Source organism: Doryrhamphus excisus, unplaced genomic scaffold (genome assembly GCF_037039965.1).
Source record: "Doryrhamphus excisus strain RoL-2023G ecotype Guam unplaced genomic scaffold, RoL_Dexc_Guam_v1.1 HiC_scaffold_24, whole genome shotgun sequence".
Lineage (NCBI taxonomy): Eukaryota > Metazoa > Chordata > Actinopteri > Syngnathiformes > Syngnathidae > Doryrhamphus > Doryrhamphus excisus.
Genome location: NW_027621862.1, coordinates 4,699,560 through 4,714,181, shown reverse-complemented (window position 1 = coordinate 4,714,181; position 14,622 = coordinate 4,699,560). Strand labels below are relative to the sequence as shown.

At 40.6% G+C, this 14,622-nt stretch overlaps 2 protein-coding genes across 2 annotated transcripts; one reads left to right on the top strand and one right to left on the bottom strand.

Moving 5' to 3' along the window:
* Positions 1-240: 240 nt before the first annotated feature.
* LOC131109731 (putative nuclease HARBI1) lies at positions 241-5,165 on the top strand. Its single transcript, XM_058062008.2, has 2 exons — positions 241-1,062; positions 2,269-5,165. Exons 1-2 carry the CDS (start codon positions 372-374, stop codon positions 2,661-2,663), a joined length of 1,086 nt encoding a protein of 361 aa, XP_057917991.2. The 5' UTR covers positions 241-371; the 3' UTR covers positions 2,664-5,165.
* On the bottom strand, positions 4,018-14,373 carry LOC131109730 (receptor-type tyrosine-protein phosphatase H). The gene is made up of 16 exons (XM_078788852.1): positions 14,049-14,373; positions 13,713-13,982; positions 13,393-13,644; positions 13,064-13,318; positions 11,771-12,004; positions 11,444-11,707; positions 11,275-11,371; positions 11,142-11,192; positions 8,387-8,468; positions 8,233-8,323; positions 8,094-8,164; positions 7,019-7,153; positions 5,026-5,148; positions 4,785-4,945; positions 4,586-4,721; positions 4,018-4,501 (listed from the first exon to the last, which is right to left on the bottom strand). Exons 1-16 carry the CDS (start codon positions 14,371-14,373, stop codon positions 4,361-4,363), a joined length of 2,688 nt encoding a protein of 895 aa, XP_078644978.1. The 3' UTR covers positions 4,018-4,360.
* Between the last annotated feature and the right edge of the window lie 249 nt (positions 14,374-14,622).

Genomic DNA, 14,622 nt, shown 5'->3' with positions numbered 1-14,622 from the left:
CAAAATGTATCTCATTTCTCCCGGCAAAGTACACATAAAATCATTTATCATTCATGCTAACTTGTCTCATCAAAAGTGTTATAGGTTAACTACAATGCAGGTATTAACATGAATATGGCATAGTATATTGTTAGACTTGGTTTAATACAGAATTGGAATATGCTGTTTATTAAGAAAGGCATTGCAGTGTATATTCCGGTACACTAGGTGGCGACAAAGAGCCTCCGTAAAGTCTCCATCTGTTAATACTCGACAATGAAGGAAGTAAATAATGCTCGCTTCCGGTGCTCGTCAGTGTCTGTACCTGAACACGGTTTGTCGATGGTTTTGTTTCTAAATCAGGGTTTTAATGTCACTGTAGCGGCCAACAAATGTCGGACGCCCTGCCAGTTTGGTTCGCGGTCCAGGCGGAGCTCCTGGGACACGAAGAGGAGCTGGACTCTCAGTCCAGGAGCTGTTTTGCTTGCTACGACGACGACACTTTGTTCGAGATGTTCCACCTAACGCGACCTTGCATCGAGTTCATCGCAGACATCATCCGTGTTCGCATGAAGAAATACATGCTCTCGCCGTTAACCGTAGATACCATGATAATGGTGACGCTCAATTACTACGCCCACGGCTCCACCGCCATTGCTCTTGTGAAGCGTTTCAACCTGAAGACGGACTGCCAGAGCATCGTGTGTACGGTGTCCGAGGTGGTGGCCAGTATGTCCGATCAGTTCATCTCGTTCCCGCAGACCCGAAGGGCGAAAGTGGACATCGCTCACATGGTGGAGGAATTCTGCGGGATTCCAGACGTGCTGGGAATCCTGGCTCCTACTCACTTCAAGATCCGATCCTCGCCCAGTGATAAAAACACGTTGGCTTTCACACGCCAGCAATTTGTCAACACGCTCGGCTACAAATCTGTAGTCAGTCAGATAATTTGTGATCTGGATGGCAACATCCTGAGTGTGGAGAAGTGTTGTGTGGGGAGCACATGCGAGCAGGACTTATGGCGTACGTCGTTTCGAGGGCGAGAAATCGAAGAGGAACTGTATGGACAATATTGGGTTATAGGTAAGGATGTTGGATTGTGTCAGGAACGGAACAATCCGTTTTTACCTCTTTACTGATGGGTGACTTCGGGAAAGAGGTGGGGTACACTTTGGGCACATATTAACCCTTAGATCAGGGGTCTCAAACTCAATTTACTTGGGGGCCACTGGAGCTCGGGTCTGGGTGAGACTGGGCCGCATCAGGTTTTCCAAAAAAAACGCATTTATTAAAAAGAAAAACATTTAAAAAAAAAACTTCGCTTTGGTTCCAATTTTCTACAAGAAAAGCTCTGATAAAACATTCCACTGTTCTCAAATATCTTACTTTTTATTTTTTTACACAAAATAAGATGAAAAATAAATAAACAAATCAAGAATAAAGAAAAATCAGTAATAAATAAATCAATATAATAATAATAATAAAACGGCAAATAATAAAAACTTAAAAAACCACATATAGTTGGTGGGTAGACAAATGATTTTTTCAGATTAAAATGAACAAAGCATTATTAGAGCCCTGTAGACATGACAAAACACGACTATAGTCACATTTATACTCTTTTTATTTACAACATATTGCGCAACTGCAGGGTCTTGAGACACATGCTAACTCGCAAACGAGAGAGCTAGCGACCTAAATGGTAGCCTTCAAGTTATTTCCTTTAAACTTAAACAGCCAAAAACTTACCACTTCCACACGGATAGGGAGGATAACTATTAACAGTTATTTAACCTTTAACATGAACATGAATCAAATGTAATAATTTTTTCTGGGTACATGATACCATACAGCATCCATATCAAACTTGCGCGGGCCGCACTAACATTAAACTTTCATATCAAGGCGGGGGCCTAATTTTCTTTTTCAAAGATGTTAAAAAGTGAAAAATGAAGATGTTTCTAACATGAAATTATTCTTGTGTGGTCCTAAATATAATACTAAATATCATAAGTGATTATTCCCAACCAAAATGGCAAAAATGGCTTAAAAACACATTGATTCTAATATGGGTCATTTTTGACCCACTTATGGAAGAGTGTAGGGTCCAGTCACTCATGCATATAAAATAATATAAAAAATTGATAATAGTTACAGTGATGATTTGGATATTTATCAATATAGTGCAATCAAATCTATGACACCGCGGTTATGCAGACTAGATCAGGACCGGACCAACAACGGATGGTTCCTGATGTCCTATTAATTCCACTTTCTTGTCTCTTAAAGGAGGTGAAGGCTACAACTTAAGCAAACGACTCCTGACTCCCGTGTCCGACCCCAAAGGTGACGCTCAGTTCCGCTTCAACGAAGCCCATGCCAAGATTCACAATGTGACGCAGACAAAACTTGGCTCCCTGAAGTGGCGTTTCAGATGCTTGACTCAGCTCAGCTTTGCGCTAGACAAGTTAACCAACGTGGTCAAGGCTTGCTGTGTCTTGCACAACATCGCCAAGAAGTTCTCTGTGCCCCTGCCGATCGGGGATGACAAATTTGAAGACCGACAGCCGAGCAATCCTTGCCCGGGATCGGCGGCGGCGCTTAGCTCTGACGGCTTGAGGGCTCGACAGGAACTCATCGATTCTAGCTTCAATGCTCCGCCGCATCAAGAGGAACCAGAATGATGGTGTCAGATGTTTTGATTTTGATTTTCACACAGGAAGATGGAAGTTCCTACACCATCATGACACCAAAAGGGCACACTCGACAGACATTCCATTAGGTGCACCAACAATCTAACGAGATCTATTCCGAGAGTTGTAGCACAAATTCATCCTTGTATTCATATTTAACCTTCCTCTTGTGTTAGCTTTCTGGTATCATCTCTTATGTTACCGGGTGGGTTTTGACCCATGTATTAAATCAGCTATAAAATACACTAAAAACAATAAGTTACCATCAAATTTGCTTCTCATGTCTTGGTTACCTTCTTAGGCTTCCTCATCCAGGAAAATGTTGGTTTTAATACTTTTGGTGTGGCCATGTAGGCCTTTTTTTGTCACTATACCCCTCCATTTCAATTTCCAAAAATGGTTAAAAGGAACCTCAAAAGAATCATATTCATAAATTGAAGGTTCTTGAGAACATATCTCTTAAATCAATTAGTTTGATTGATTTTCTCATTTTAGTATTAATCACTAAAGAAACATCTATGGTGTTGGGGTGAATTTTGACCCATATATATTAATGTCAAGAAAAGGTAGAAAAAGAACTTTAGTATAAAGTGAAATGAAAAAGCAGAACAGGTCCAGATCTTGGTTCACTGTACTTCTTGCCATTCTTTCCATGATCCAAATTGTAAATGTGAAATCAGCCAATCAAATGAGTGAATTCACCTCACATGTAAACTGGACATTGTTTTTCTGCTGGTATACTGGAAAAGCGGTGAAAATGAGAATCCCCTGAAGCTTCCATGATGAGAAGAGGAGCTGGTTGTCATTGTGTTGGCTAATTGTACACTTATGATTTCAGTTTTGCCTCAAAATATTGCTTTATAATCATATTATTATTATTATTATTATAACCGGGTCGAAACCGACCCTAACAATACAGTGGTCATAATTTCAACCAGACCATTTTAAAATGTAGTAAAAATTATTTTTTTGGTTTTATTTTGTTGAAATAGAGTTTCCTGACAAAGTCAAAAAGCCTTCATGCAATAAACAAATGTTATATGATTCTTTTTATGCATTAAAATGTAAAACGGGTCGGTGCCGACCCTAACACAAGAGGAGGGTTACATAACTTTAAATAAATAAGCAGAGCTCCCACATTCTATTGTGCGCTCCATCCACTTTTTACATGTACACTAATTCCACTAATTCCACTTCTCCAACGTATCAGATACCACATGTCACATACAACAACGTAACAACGTAACGTAATGAAGGAGTGTGACTGGAGGACACAAACATTACCAACATTATGTTTTACTGAAGTGAAATAAATGGATAAAAAGTACACCCCCGCGTCTGTAGCTGACATACAGTAGGTGGCAGAGTTCCAGGTTTTATTTTAAGATGTGCAGCAAAGCCTGATTTCTTTTTCTACACAAATCTGTCCCCAATTGACATTTTTAATAAGGGACTTTTAATCATATTTGTAGTCATGTAGAACTGCGCTGTATCACACTAAGTGTTTTGAAGTGTGACTTTCAGGTAATTAAATAAAGCAACCTAAATATTACAAATACTTTTTTATCTCTGGAAAGGAATACAGTTGTTATTGTGGATTGTGCAGGTGTACCTAATGTCAACCAACGCTTGATTGCAGTTGTTGCTGCAAACACTTTTTCACACCACTGTAGCTACAGTATTCCGATTCAGACTGTCGTTTTGTCGAACTCTCTCATCGCTGTGGCATTCACGTATATCACGTCAGAGTTCTCGTATATGTTTTCATCAGTCTCACCTCGAGATTTCAGATAGTCCAAGATGGACTGGTGCAGGAAAACATACTGGGACTGCAAAGAAACCAGAAGTCAAATTTGTAATGTAGAACATGCTAACGGTCCAACAACAGTGAGTAGCTAGCATGTGTGTGGTACCTCCGTCTGCACCATGTGTGGCCGCCGCAGTCTCATTTTGTGCACAAACGCGTTGATGCCTACTTTTTTGTCTCCGCGCAGCTGCTGAAGCAGAACATCTAAGGCTATAATGGTGCCGGTCCTTCCCACTCCAGCACTAGAAGACAAAAACATGATCGTCAATTGTCCTATATTATCATCATCATTTGCAGCATCATACCTGCAGTGAACTACAGTGGGAGCCTTGGTCCCTTGTGTATCAATGTGCTGCCTAATAAGCCCTCTGAACTGGATCAGGACATCCGTACCCTGAGGGACGCCGTGATCAGGCCAGGCAGTAAAGTGGAAATGTTTCACCATTCTCTCTGTTGAGTCGTTTCTCTGGAAACACACCACACGTCAACAAGTTAAAGTGTACAGCAATTAAAATATTGCGATGTATTGTAACTGTATTGGCATACATGTTTCACATGGAATTCCCTTAATGTCCAGTTGGGCTCTTGCTGTTCAGATGCAATGGTGATGGTCAGCTCTCCTTGAAGGCAACTCCTGCCTTGTGCAGGCCAGTAATGTTCACATTTAGTCTGGAAAAAAATAAAAACAGGGCTGCAGGACGGTCGAGTGGTTAGCACACAGACCTCACAGCTAGGAGACAAGGGTTCAATTCCACCCTCGGCCATCTCTGTGTGGAGTTTGCATGTTCTCCCCGTGCATGCGTGGGTTTTCTCCGGGTACTCCGGTTTCCTCCCACGTTCCAAAAACATGCTAGGTTAATTGGCATATGTGAGTGTGAATGGTTGTTTGTTTATATGTGTCCTGTGATTGGCTGGTGACCAGTCCAGGGTGTACTCCGCCTCTCGCCCGAATACAGCTGGGATAGGCTCCAGCACCCCCATGAATGAATAAAAAAATAAACATTAGACCCTTAGATGCATGAGTGACCGGACCCTACACTCTTCCATAAGTGGGTCAAAAATCACCCATACTAGAATCAATGCCTTTTTATGACAATTTTGCCATTTTGGTTAGGAATAATCACTTGTATCATATTTAGTATTAAGGAGTTGATAAGAATTAAAGGTTCCTATTGGATTCCATAGAAAAAGGAATGCGGGTCATTTTTGACCCACTTATGGAAGATAGGGGTAGTACAACAAAAACTACATTTTCTTAAAATGTATAAAAGTAAGTTAAAAATGTGAATGGCATTATATCAAAAACATGTTTTTGAGGAATACCTAGAATATGAAATGATAAAAAAAATTATTATGAAGATATTTCAAGAAAACAACCTGACCAGGTCATTTTTGACCCACTTATGGAAGGTTGGGGTAATAACACAAAAACAAAAATTTCTTAAAATGTATAAAAGGCAAGTTAAAAATGTGAATGGCATGATATCAAAAACATGTTTTTTGAGGAATACCTGGAATATGAAATGCTAAAAAATCTTCATTACAAAGATATTTCAAGAAAACAACCTGACCGGGTCATTTTTGACCCACTTATGGAAGGTTGGGGTAGTAACACAAAAACAAAAATTTCTTAAAATGTATAAAAGGTAAGTTAAAAATGTTAATGGAATTATATCAAAAACATGTTTTTGAGGAATACCTGGAATATGAAATGATAAAAAAAATTTCATTACGAAGATATTTCAAGAAAACAACCTGACCAGGTCATTTTTGACCCACTTATGGAAGGTTGGGGTAATAACACAAAAACAAAAATGTCTTAAAATGTATAAAAGGTAAGTTAAAAATGTGAATGGCATGATATCAAAAACATGTTTTTTGAGGAATACCTGGAATATTAAATGATAAAAAATAATTCATTACAAAGATATTTCAAGAAAACAACCTGACCGGGTCATTTTTGACCCACTTATGGAAGGTTGGGGTAGTAACGCAAAAACAAAAAAATATTAAAATGTATAAAAGGTAAGTTAAAAATGTTAATGGAATTATATCAAAAACATGTTTTTGAGGAATACCTGGAATATGAAATGATAAAAAAAAATTAATTACAAAGATATTTCAAGAAAACAACCTGACCGGGTCATTTTTGACCCACTTAAGGAAGGTTGGGGTAGTAACACAAAAACTAAATTTTCTTAAAATGTATAAAAGTAAGTTAAAAATGTGAATGGCATGATATCAAAAACATGTTTTTTGAGGAATACCTAGAATATGAAATGATAAAAAATAATTCATTACAAAGATATTTCAAGAAAACAACCTGACCGGGTCATTTTTGACCCACTTATGCATCTAAGGGTTAATACAGCTGGCTGACGTGGTCCTAATGTCTTAATGCAGGGGTGTCCAAACTATATCCACCATACAGAAAACATAAGGGGCCCACTTTGAGCCAGTACTGGAGCCACTAAGTCAATACAGCGTACATAGTTATGTTATATGAACCAAACATCCCCATCTTAGCCGTACAACACACCCGTATTCCTTCGACGCAGTTGGTCACCATGACGATGGCGCTCACTCTCTGCTCCCAGATCATTCTCCAGAAATCACTGACTGTGGAAGGCAGAGGCCCCTGAGTGGCGATGTACTCTCGGGTACTGCTGTAACCCTGTGAAGGTAATATAGCGTACTCATGTGCATACAGAATGTAGCCTATGGCAGTGATTCGCATCTCCACACACAATGCACACTCTCAGAGTCCTTCATGAAGGCTGATTTTTGGGTTTTGTAATAGGTTCCCAATGAAAACATCATTTTGTCAAAATGTAACCATGCAAAATACACATTTTTCACCCAAGATTGGCCAATTAATTCTGTTCAATAATTTTACTCAATTATACTAAAAGGTCCCAAGAACCAGATTTGGCCGCCCAGGACACCCGCCCTTGACTGCCACACAACGCACCGGACCCTTATGCTTGCCCCCGTAGGTGGTGGGTCTACGAGGGGATGTGGCTTGGGCATCTAGTCCAGATGCCTCCCGGACGCCTCCCTGGTGAGGTGTTCTGGGCATGCCAAGCCGGGAAAAGGCCCCGGGTCAGACCTAGGACATGCTGGGGGGGATTATGTCTCACAGCTGGTGTCCTCCTGGTGGAGCTGGCTGGGGACCAGAAAGTCTGGGACCCGGATAAGCGGAGGAAAATGGATGGATGGATGCTAAAAGGTGTAATGTCCTCTCTCATTGGGATGGCTGTGTCTTCCAGCACAAACGAAATTGAGCGAAATTGAGAGTTAGGTATCCACTCTTCCATCTGTGAGTGACACTGAGACAAGCGACTAGCGAGACGTCATGTTACTCCGCCAGATAAATACAGATTTTCGTGCTAGCTACTACAATAACAATATCGCTGTAGCTTCAGTCAGTTATGTAAATGTCAAAATAGGTAGGTCCCATGCCTGTGTATTGTTAGCTAGCTCATGATAACTGATTTTTTCTCTTGTTAGAATGCACAGAAAATGGAAATAAATATGTATTCATGTTTCACATCAAAAAGTGTAGTACATTATAGTGTATTTAAACTATTTAGTCAATAAAAAGCAGTACTTACCGGCATGTAAGAGGCATTGATGTAGTCTGACATGCCATTTGTGGTTTGTAGCTTCACTCTGCACCAGTCATCTGAAAGGAGAGTTAAACTTTCAATGTGTTTTTTTTTCTTAAATAGTGACCATCACACACGCACTTACATGGTAGGATGTTCGTGAAGCGATTCTTTGCAGAGTTGTCAGGTATCAAAGCAACATTTTGCGTCTGATCCATGCCAACGGGAGCAAGACGCTGCATGACAAACGAAAGGGTTAAGACCTCAAAAGACAATCAGAAAAACACTTTGTGAATCACCTCGTATTCCTCGCAGAAACCTCTGTTCTTATCCATACTTAAATCGGAGAAGTGTGCAGGGAACTTTTCAAGAGGAATATCTCTGGAAACAGAACACATGACACACAGCATGACATCAAACTATGAATGGCTGCATCGCTGATCTTCATAAAGGAAAACTAATCAAGGTTGATTCCATCCAAACGAGAAAATAACATCATGTATAGGTCTTAAATCTGCCTAAATATATATACAGTGAAGAAAATAAGTATTTGAACACCCTGCTATTTTGCTATTTCTCCCACTTAGAAATCATGGAGGGGTCTGAAATTTTCATCGTAGGTGCATGTCCACTGTGAGAGAGATAAACTAAAAAGAAAAATCCAGAAATCACAATGCATGATTTTTTAACAATTTATTTGTGTGATACAGCTGCTAATAAGTATTTGAACACCTGAGAAAATGAATGTTAATATTTGGTACAGTAGCCTTTGTTTGCTATTACAGAGGTCAAACGTTTCCTGTAGTTTTTCACCAGGTTTGCACACACTGCAGGAGGGATCTTGGCCCACTCCTCCACACAGATCTTCTCTAGATCAGTCAGGTTTCTGGGCTGTCGCTGAGAAACACGGAGTTTGAGCTCCCTCCAAAGATTTTCGATTGGGTTCAGGTCTGGAGACTGGCTGGGCCATGCTAGAACCTTGATATGCTTCTTACGGAGCCACTCCTTGGTTTTCCTGGCTGTGTGCTTCGGGTCGTTGTCGTGTTGGAAGACCCAGCCACGACCCATCTTCAATGCTCTGACAGAGGGAAGGAGGTTGTTCCCCAAAATCTCACAATACACGGCCCCAGTCATCCTCTCTTTAATGCAGTGCACTCGTCCTGTCCCATGTGCAGAAAAACACCCCCAAAGCATGATGCTACCACCCCCATGCTTCACAGTAGGGATGGTGTTCTTCGGATTGTACTCTTCATTGTTCTTCCTCCAAACACGCTTATTGGAATTATGACCAAAAAGTTCTATTTTGGTCTCATCTGACCATAAAACTTTCTCCCATGACTCCTCTGTATCATCCAAATGGTCATATGCAAACTTAAGACGGGCCTTGACATGTGCTGGTTTAAGCAGGGGAACCTTTCGTGCCATGCATGATTTCACATCATGACGTCTTAGTGTATTACCTACAGTAACCTTGGAAACGGTGGTCCCAGCTCTTTTCAGGTCATTGACCAAGTCCTGTCGTGTAGTTCTGGGCTGATTCCTCACCTTTCTTAGAATCATTGAGACCCCACGAGGTGATATCTTGCATGGGGCTCCACTCCGATTGAGATTGACCGTCATGTTTAGCTTCTTCCATTTTCTAATGATAGCTCCAACAGTGGACCTTTTTTCACCAAGCTGCTTGGTAATTGCTCCGTAGCCCTTTCCAGCCTTGTGGAGGTGTACAATTTTGTCTCTGGTGTCTTTGGACAGCTCTTTGGTCTTCGCCATGTTACAAGTTAAAGTCTTACTGATTGTATGGGGTGGACAGGTGTCTTTATGCAGCTAACGACCTCAAACAGGTGCATCTGATTCAGGATGATACATGGAGTGCAGGTGGACTTCTAATGGGCAGACTAACAGGTCTTTCAGGGTCAGAATTCTAGATGATACACAGGTGTTCAAATACTTATTTGCAGCTGTATCACACAAATAAATTGTTAAAAAATCATGCATTGTGATTTCTGGATTTTTCTTTTTAGTTTATCTCTCTCACAGTGGACATGCACCTACGATGAAAATTTCAGACCCCTCCATGATTTCTAAGTGGGAGAAATAGCAAAATAGCAGGGTGTTCAAATACTTATTTTCTTCACTGTATGTACATAAAATATCCAACCTATGTTTCAAGCAGAGATATATAACGGCCTTATCTTTAATTTTTTTTCATTCTGCCTATTCATTTTAAAGACTATTCAACTGTGAATGCAATTTCACTGCTCCTATCTTGGCATTCATTCATTTTCTACAGTTTATCCTGACTAGGGTCGTGGGGGGTGCTGGAGCCTATCCTAGCTGTCTTCCAACAAGAGACGGGGTACACCCTGGACTGGTCGCCAGCCAATCACAGGGCACATATAGACAAACAACCATTCACACTCACATTCAATTTGGAGTCGCCAAAGTTAAATTAACCTAGCATGTTTTTGGAATGTGGGAATGTGTTAGTATGCTAACCCACGCATGCACGGGGAGAACATGCAAACTCCACACAGAGATGGCCGAGGGTGGGATTGAACTCGGGTCTCCTAGCTGTGAGGCCTGCGCGCTAACCACGGGACCACCGTGCAGCCGTTCTAAGTGCAGTATTTTTATAATGCCTCATATTAACTAACTAGTAAGATCTCATAGTGTATAGACTGGTCATATATTTCATCTTATTTCATATTATCTGCAAACTGTATTTGTATTTAACTCTGGGTAAAATTGTTAATACTTGGGTTGTTTATATTGTTTATTTTTTTATATTGTGTATTTTGTACTGCTTAACTGACTCTGTTCTCCTGCTGCTGTGCAATGCAAATTGATCTTATCTTACTCTCACATTCATACCTATGGACAATTTGCAGTCGCCAATTAACCTAAGCATGTTATTGGAATGTGGGAGGAAACCGGAGTCCGTGGAGAAAACCCACATGCAAACTCCACCCAGAGATGGCCGAGGTTGGAATTGAACTCCGGTCTCCTAGCTGTGAGGCCTGCGTGCTAACCACTCGGCTAATTGTACAGCCTTACGTGAATTTGTCAGGTGAAACAGCGACACCACCAAGGAAAGACTTGTTCCTCCTAAAAAAAAAAAAATAGAGAGATGCGACTGTTACACACACACTTCCCAAGCAATCAAAGAAGCACCTGTGAAAGCACCAACCTGATGATGCTATTTGATCTTTTCCTGACAATAAATATTGTCAAACACACCAGGACAGCAAAAAGCAGGATAGAGATGACTGATGCTGCAATGACGCCTAGAAAGATAAAAATCCACACTAAAATCTCTGAAAGAGTCAACACAAATAAACAAGTACACTTGAACTCACCACGAGGATCGGTGGAACAGTGAAAAATGTACGCTTTGGATCTCATCACGCTCCCAGATAGTGACGATAGAGACACCCCGTATGTTCTTGCAGGTTGGAATCCCGGCATCCTGATATGGCGTTGTTCGATATCATCCACTATGTAGGTTTTTCCACTTACGTTCACCTCCACGGCAGTCCACAAACCATCTGGCTTATCCCATACAATCAAGATAGAATAGCCAGAATCCCAGTTGTTGCAGTAAGCCATTAAATCAGGCGGAACTAAACAGGAAGATACCTTTAAATCAATGTAAATACAACGTGATAAACCAGTGCAGTACTTACTGGTTGTCAGGCTGTGCTGACACTGCAGAAAGTGAGTGGAATTTCTTTCATACTGGAGCGACACGTTGTATGTCGCGCCTGGATATAGTCTTGAAAAAAACACATTTTGGCCTTCTGCTTGGCTTACATGAGTGTGAGAGCCATTAGAGGCGGTGGCACTTGTGAATAAGCCCTTGGTCGCTCCTTGGATGGATGATGTAGTGACATGCCAGGTCACATTGGTGCAGTTAATGGCTGAAACACGGGAGAATTATCAGTAAGTCATGTGTCCACACAGTAGTACAGATCAATTCAGCTTTGGGAATCTGGTTAAAGACCAAAACTAAGCTAAATACAGTTCCAAATAAACTATGGTAATGGGAATGGTTTTATTTCATTTGAACATGCATCAGATTACAATTGAACGCATCACATAATCAGTTCACAGTTCCACATGTCCAAAAGGAGTAGGAAGAAGCAAAGCTTATTAAATCCTACCCCTCCATCTGGTACTTTTACAATCAGTAACTGTTACATTTGTTCACTTCCTGCTTTCCTAATATAATTTTAAATTAAATTAAATTAAATTAAATTAAATTAAATTAAATTAAATTAAATTAAATTAAATTAAATTAAATTAAATTAAATTAAATTAAATTAAATTAAATTAAATTAAATTAAATTTTTGTCACATATACCGTAGTACGAGGTGATATGAGCATCCAATGCCATAATGGGTACCATAGTAAGTGTCAATATAGTGATATATATATAGCACATCATGACTGGTTCAAGACTCTTCATCCTTGTATTTAGCAAACATCAACTGCTTGTATTGTTTCTTGAATTGGCTCATCGTTGTGCATTGTTTGAGGGTCTTACTCAATCCATTCCATAGTTTGATTCCACATACTGAAATGCTATGGCTTTTTAACGTAGTCCTAGCATAGAAGTGTTTCAAATGTACTTCTTCCCTGAGATCATATTTCTCCTCTCTTGTAGAGAAGTATTGGATGACATTTTTAGCTAATTGGTTATTTTTAGCCTTATGCATTATTTTAGCTGTTTGAAGATGAACTATATCAGCAAGTTGAAGTATTTGTGATTTTAGAAATAAGGAGTTAGTATGTTCTCTGTAGGCGGCATTATGAATTATCCTTACTGGTCTTTTTTGCAGTACATTTAGCGAGTGAAGATTGCTTTTATAGTTATTACCCCATATTTCCACACAATAAGTAAGATATGGTAGAACCAGAGAGCAATAAACTGTAGAGTTCATAGAGACCACTTAAATGTAGAGTATCTTTCCAGTACCTGTTACAGAGAAGCCTTTATAAGCGGTGCTGTTGAGCCCAGAGAACATTGTGATCACAGTGAATGGATACTCCATTCCAGGTTGCAAAGGCATGAATGAGAGGGAGACTTTTGCCGATCCGTCTGGGTCTACTGTGACACTTTTGTCATTGATGTGAATCACGTATGTCCACTTGACATCCACCTTCTTCCATTCCAGAGTCAAGCTGGTCTCAGAACGTTCAGTCACACTGACCACAGCCACCATTGAAGGCACTAATGATGACAAACACTTGCATGGAAGCCCTTAAGAGAATATAAATATAGTATTGTATTGATAGGTCACATACCAGTCGAGGCATCGAATGTGAATCCAGTGCTGGTAACATTTTCAAAGACGGTGATAAGCGTGAGGATGTATTTTTTCCCAGCAGTGAGCGAAGAAACCTCATGTAAAAATCCAAAAACTGGCTCCTCTACGGTTCTGTTGTGGTTGCTATATTGTAGAACGTATGTTGAGATGTTGTCAACCTTCTTCCATGACAGAGTAATGCTGCTTTCAGTTTGGGTCTCCACATGCACATTTTGAACATCCTCGGGGGCTGAAAGAGAAGATCATTTGGTGATCTTTGTCCAATTCCACGTTTTTAAACAATATAAGACAACCTACCAGTGGCGACAGAAAATGCGTATCCGCTGCTGTTGGCGCCCATAAACTCAGAGATGAGCGTGAATTTGTATATTCTTCCAGCAGTCAGGTGACTAACTACATGTGTGATGAACATCTGACCTGACAAAGCGTTAACCCTCTCCTCCTTTTCACCGCCATTGAAGCCATATTGCAGGAAGTAGGTGGAGATGTTGTTTACCTTTTCCCACTTAAGTGTTATGCTGGTTTTGTTTTGCTCCTCTACCGTCACATCTTGAACGTTTTCGGGAGCTAACGAGACAAAAGAGTTTAGCATATAAAAAGGCTAAGGAGGTAACGGCAACAGATGATACGTACGCTGGCTCGTGGTGAAGAGGCTTGTGAAGGTGGTGGGGATCACAGTGGTTATCACTGTTGATATTTCTGTACTGCTTCCTGTTGAGTGCGGTGGGGATTGTTGAGTGGTGGCGCCCTTAAAACAGTAATAAATAACAGCACACTGGAAATCAAAACATGTACTATAATCCAGGGGTCTCAAACTCAACTCAACTGGGGGCCTCTGGAGGTCATGTCTGGATGAGGCTAGGCCGCATCTAGTATTCAGTCCTCGATGTCCGAGCTTGACCAAATTGTCCGTAAACATGGCAGGCACCTTATGGTGGTGGTACAAGCATTGGGTCATTACGGTATTTTTTTTGGCAAAGACCCCGTAACCCAGTGAAAAAGGGTCCGTTACTCACCAGTTCAGAATCATTCATTCATTCATTGTCTATCGCTTATCCTCACAAGGGTTGCGGGGGTGCTGGAGCCTATCCCAGCTGTCTTCAGACAAGAGGTGGGGTACACCCTGGACTGGTGGCCAGCCAATCACAAGGCACATATAGACAAACAACCATTCACACTCACATTCATACCATTCATATTCAATTTG

Coding starts and splice junctions, on each gene's coding strand:
- LOC131109730 (XM_078788852.1), bottom strand. CDS start 14,373: ATGACCCAATGCTTGTACCACCACCATAAGGTGCCTGCCATGTTTACG. Junction 11,193..11,274: donor AGATCAAATAGCATCATCAG/GTTGGTGCTTTC, acceptor TTTTTTTTTTAG/GAGGAACAAGTCTTTCCTTG. Junction 7,154..8,093: donor TCAATGCCTCTTACATGCCG/GTAAGTACTGCT, acceptor TTACCTTCACAG/GGTTACAGCAGTACCCGAGA.
- LOC131109731 (XM_058062008.2), top strand. CDS start 372: ATGTCGGACGCCCTGCCAGTTTGGTTCGCGGTCCAGGCGGAGCTCCTG. Junction 1,063..2,268: donor TGGACAATATTGGGTTATAG/GTAAGGATGTTG, acceptor TGTCTCTTAAAG/GAGGTGAAGGCTACAACTTA.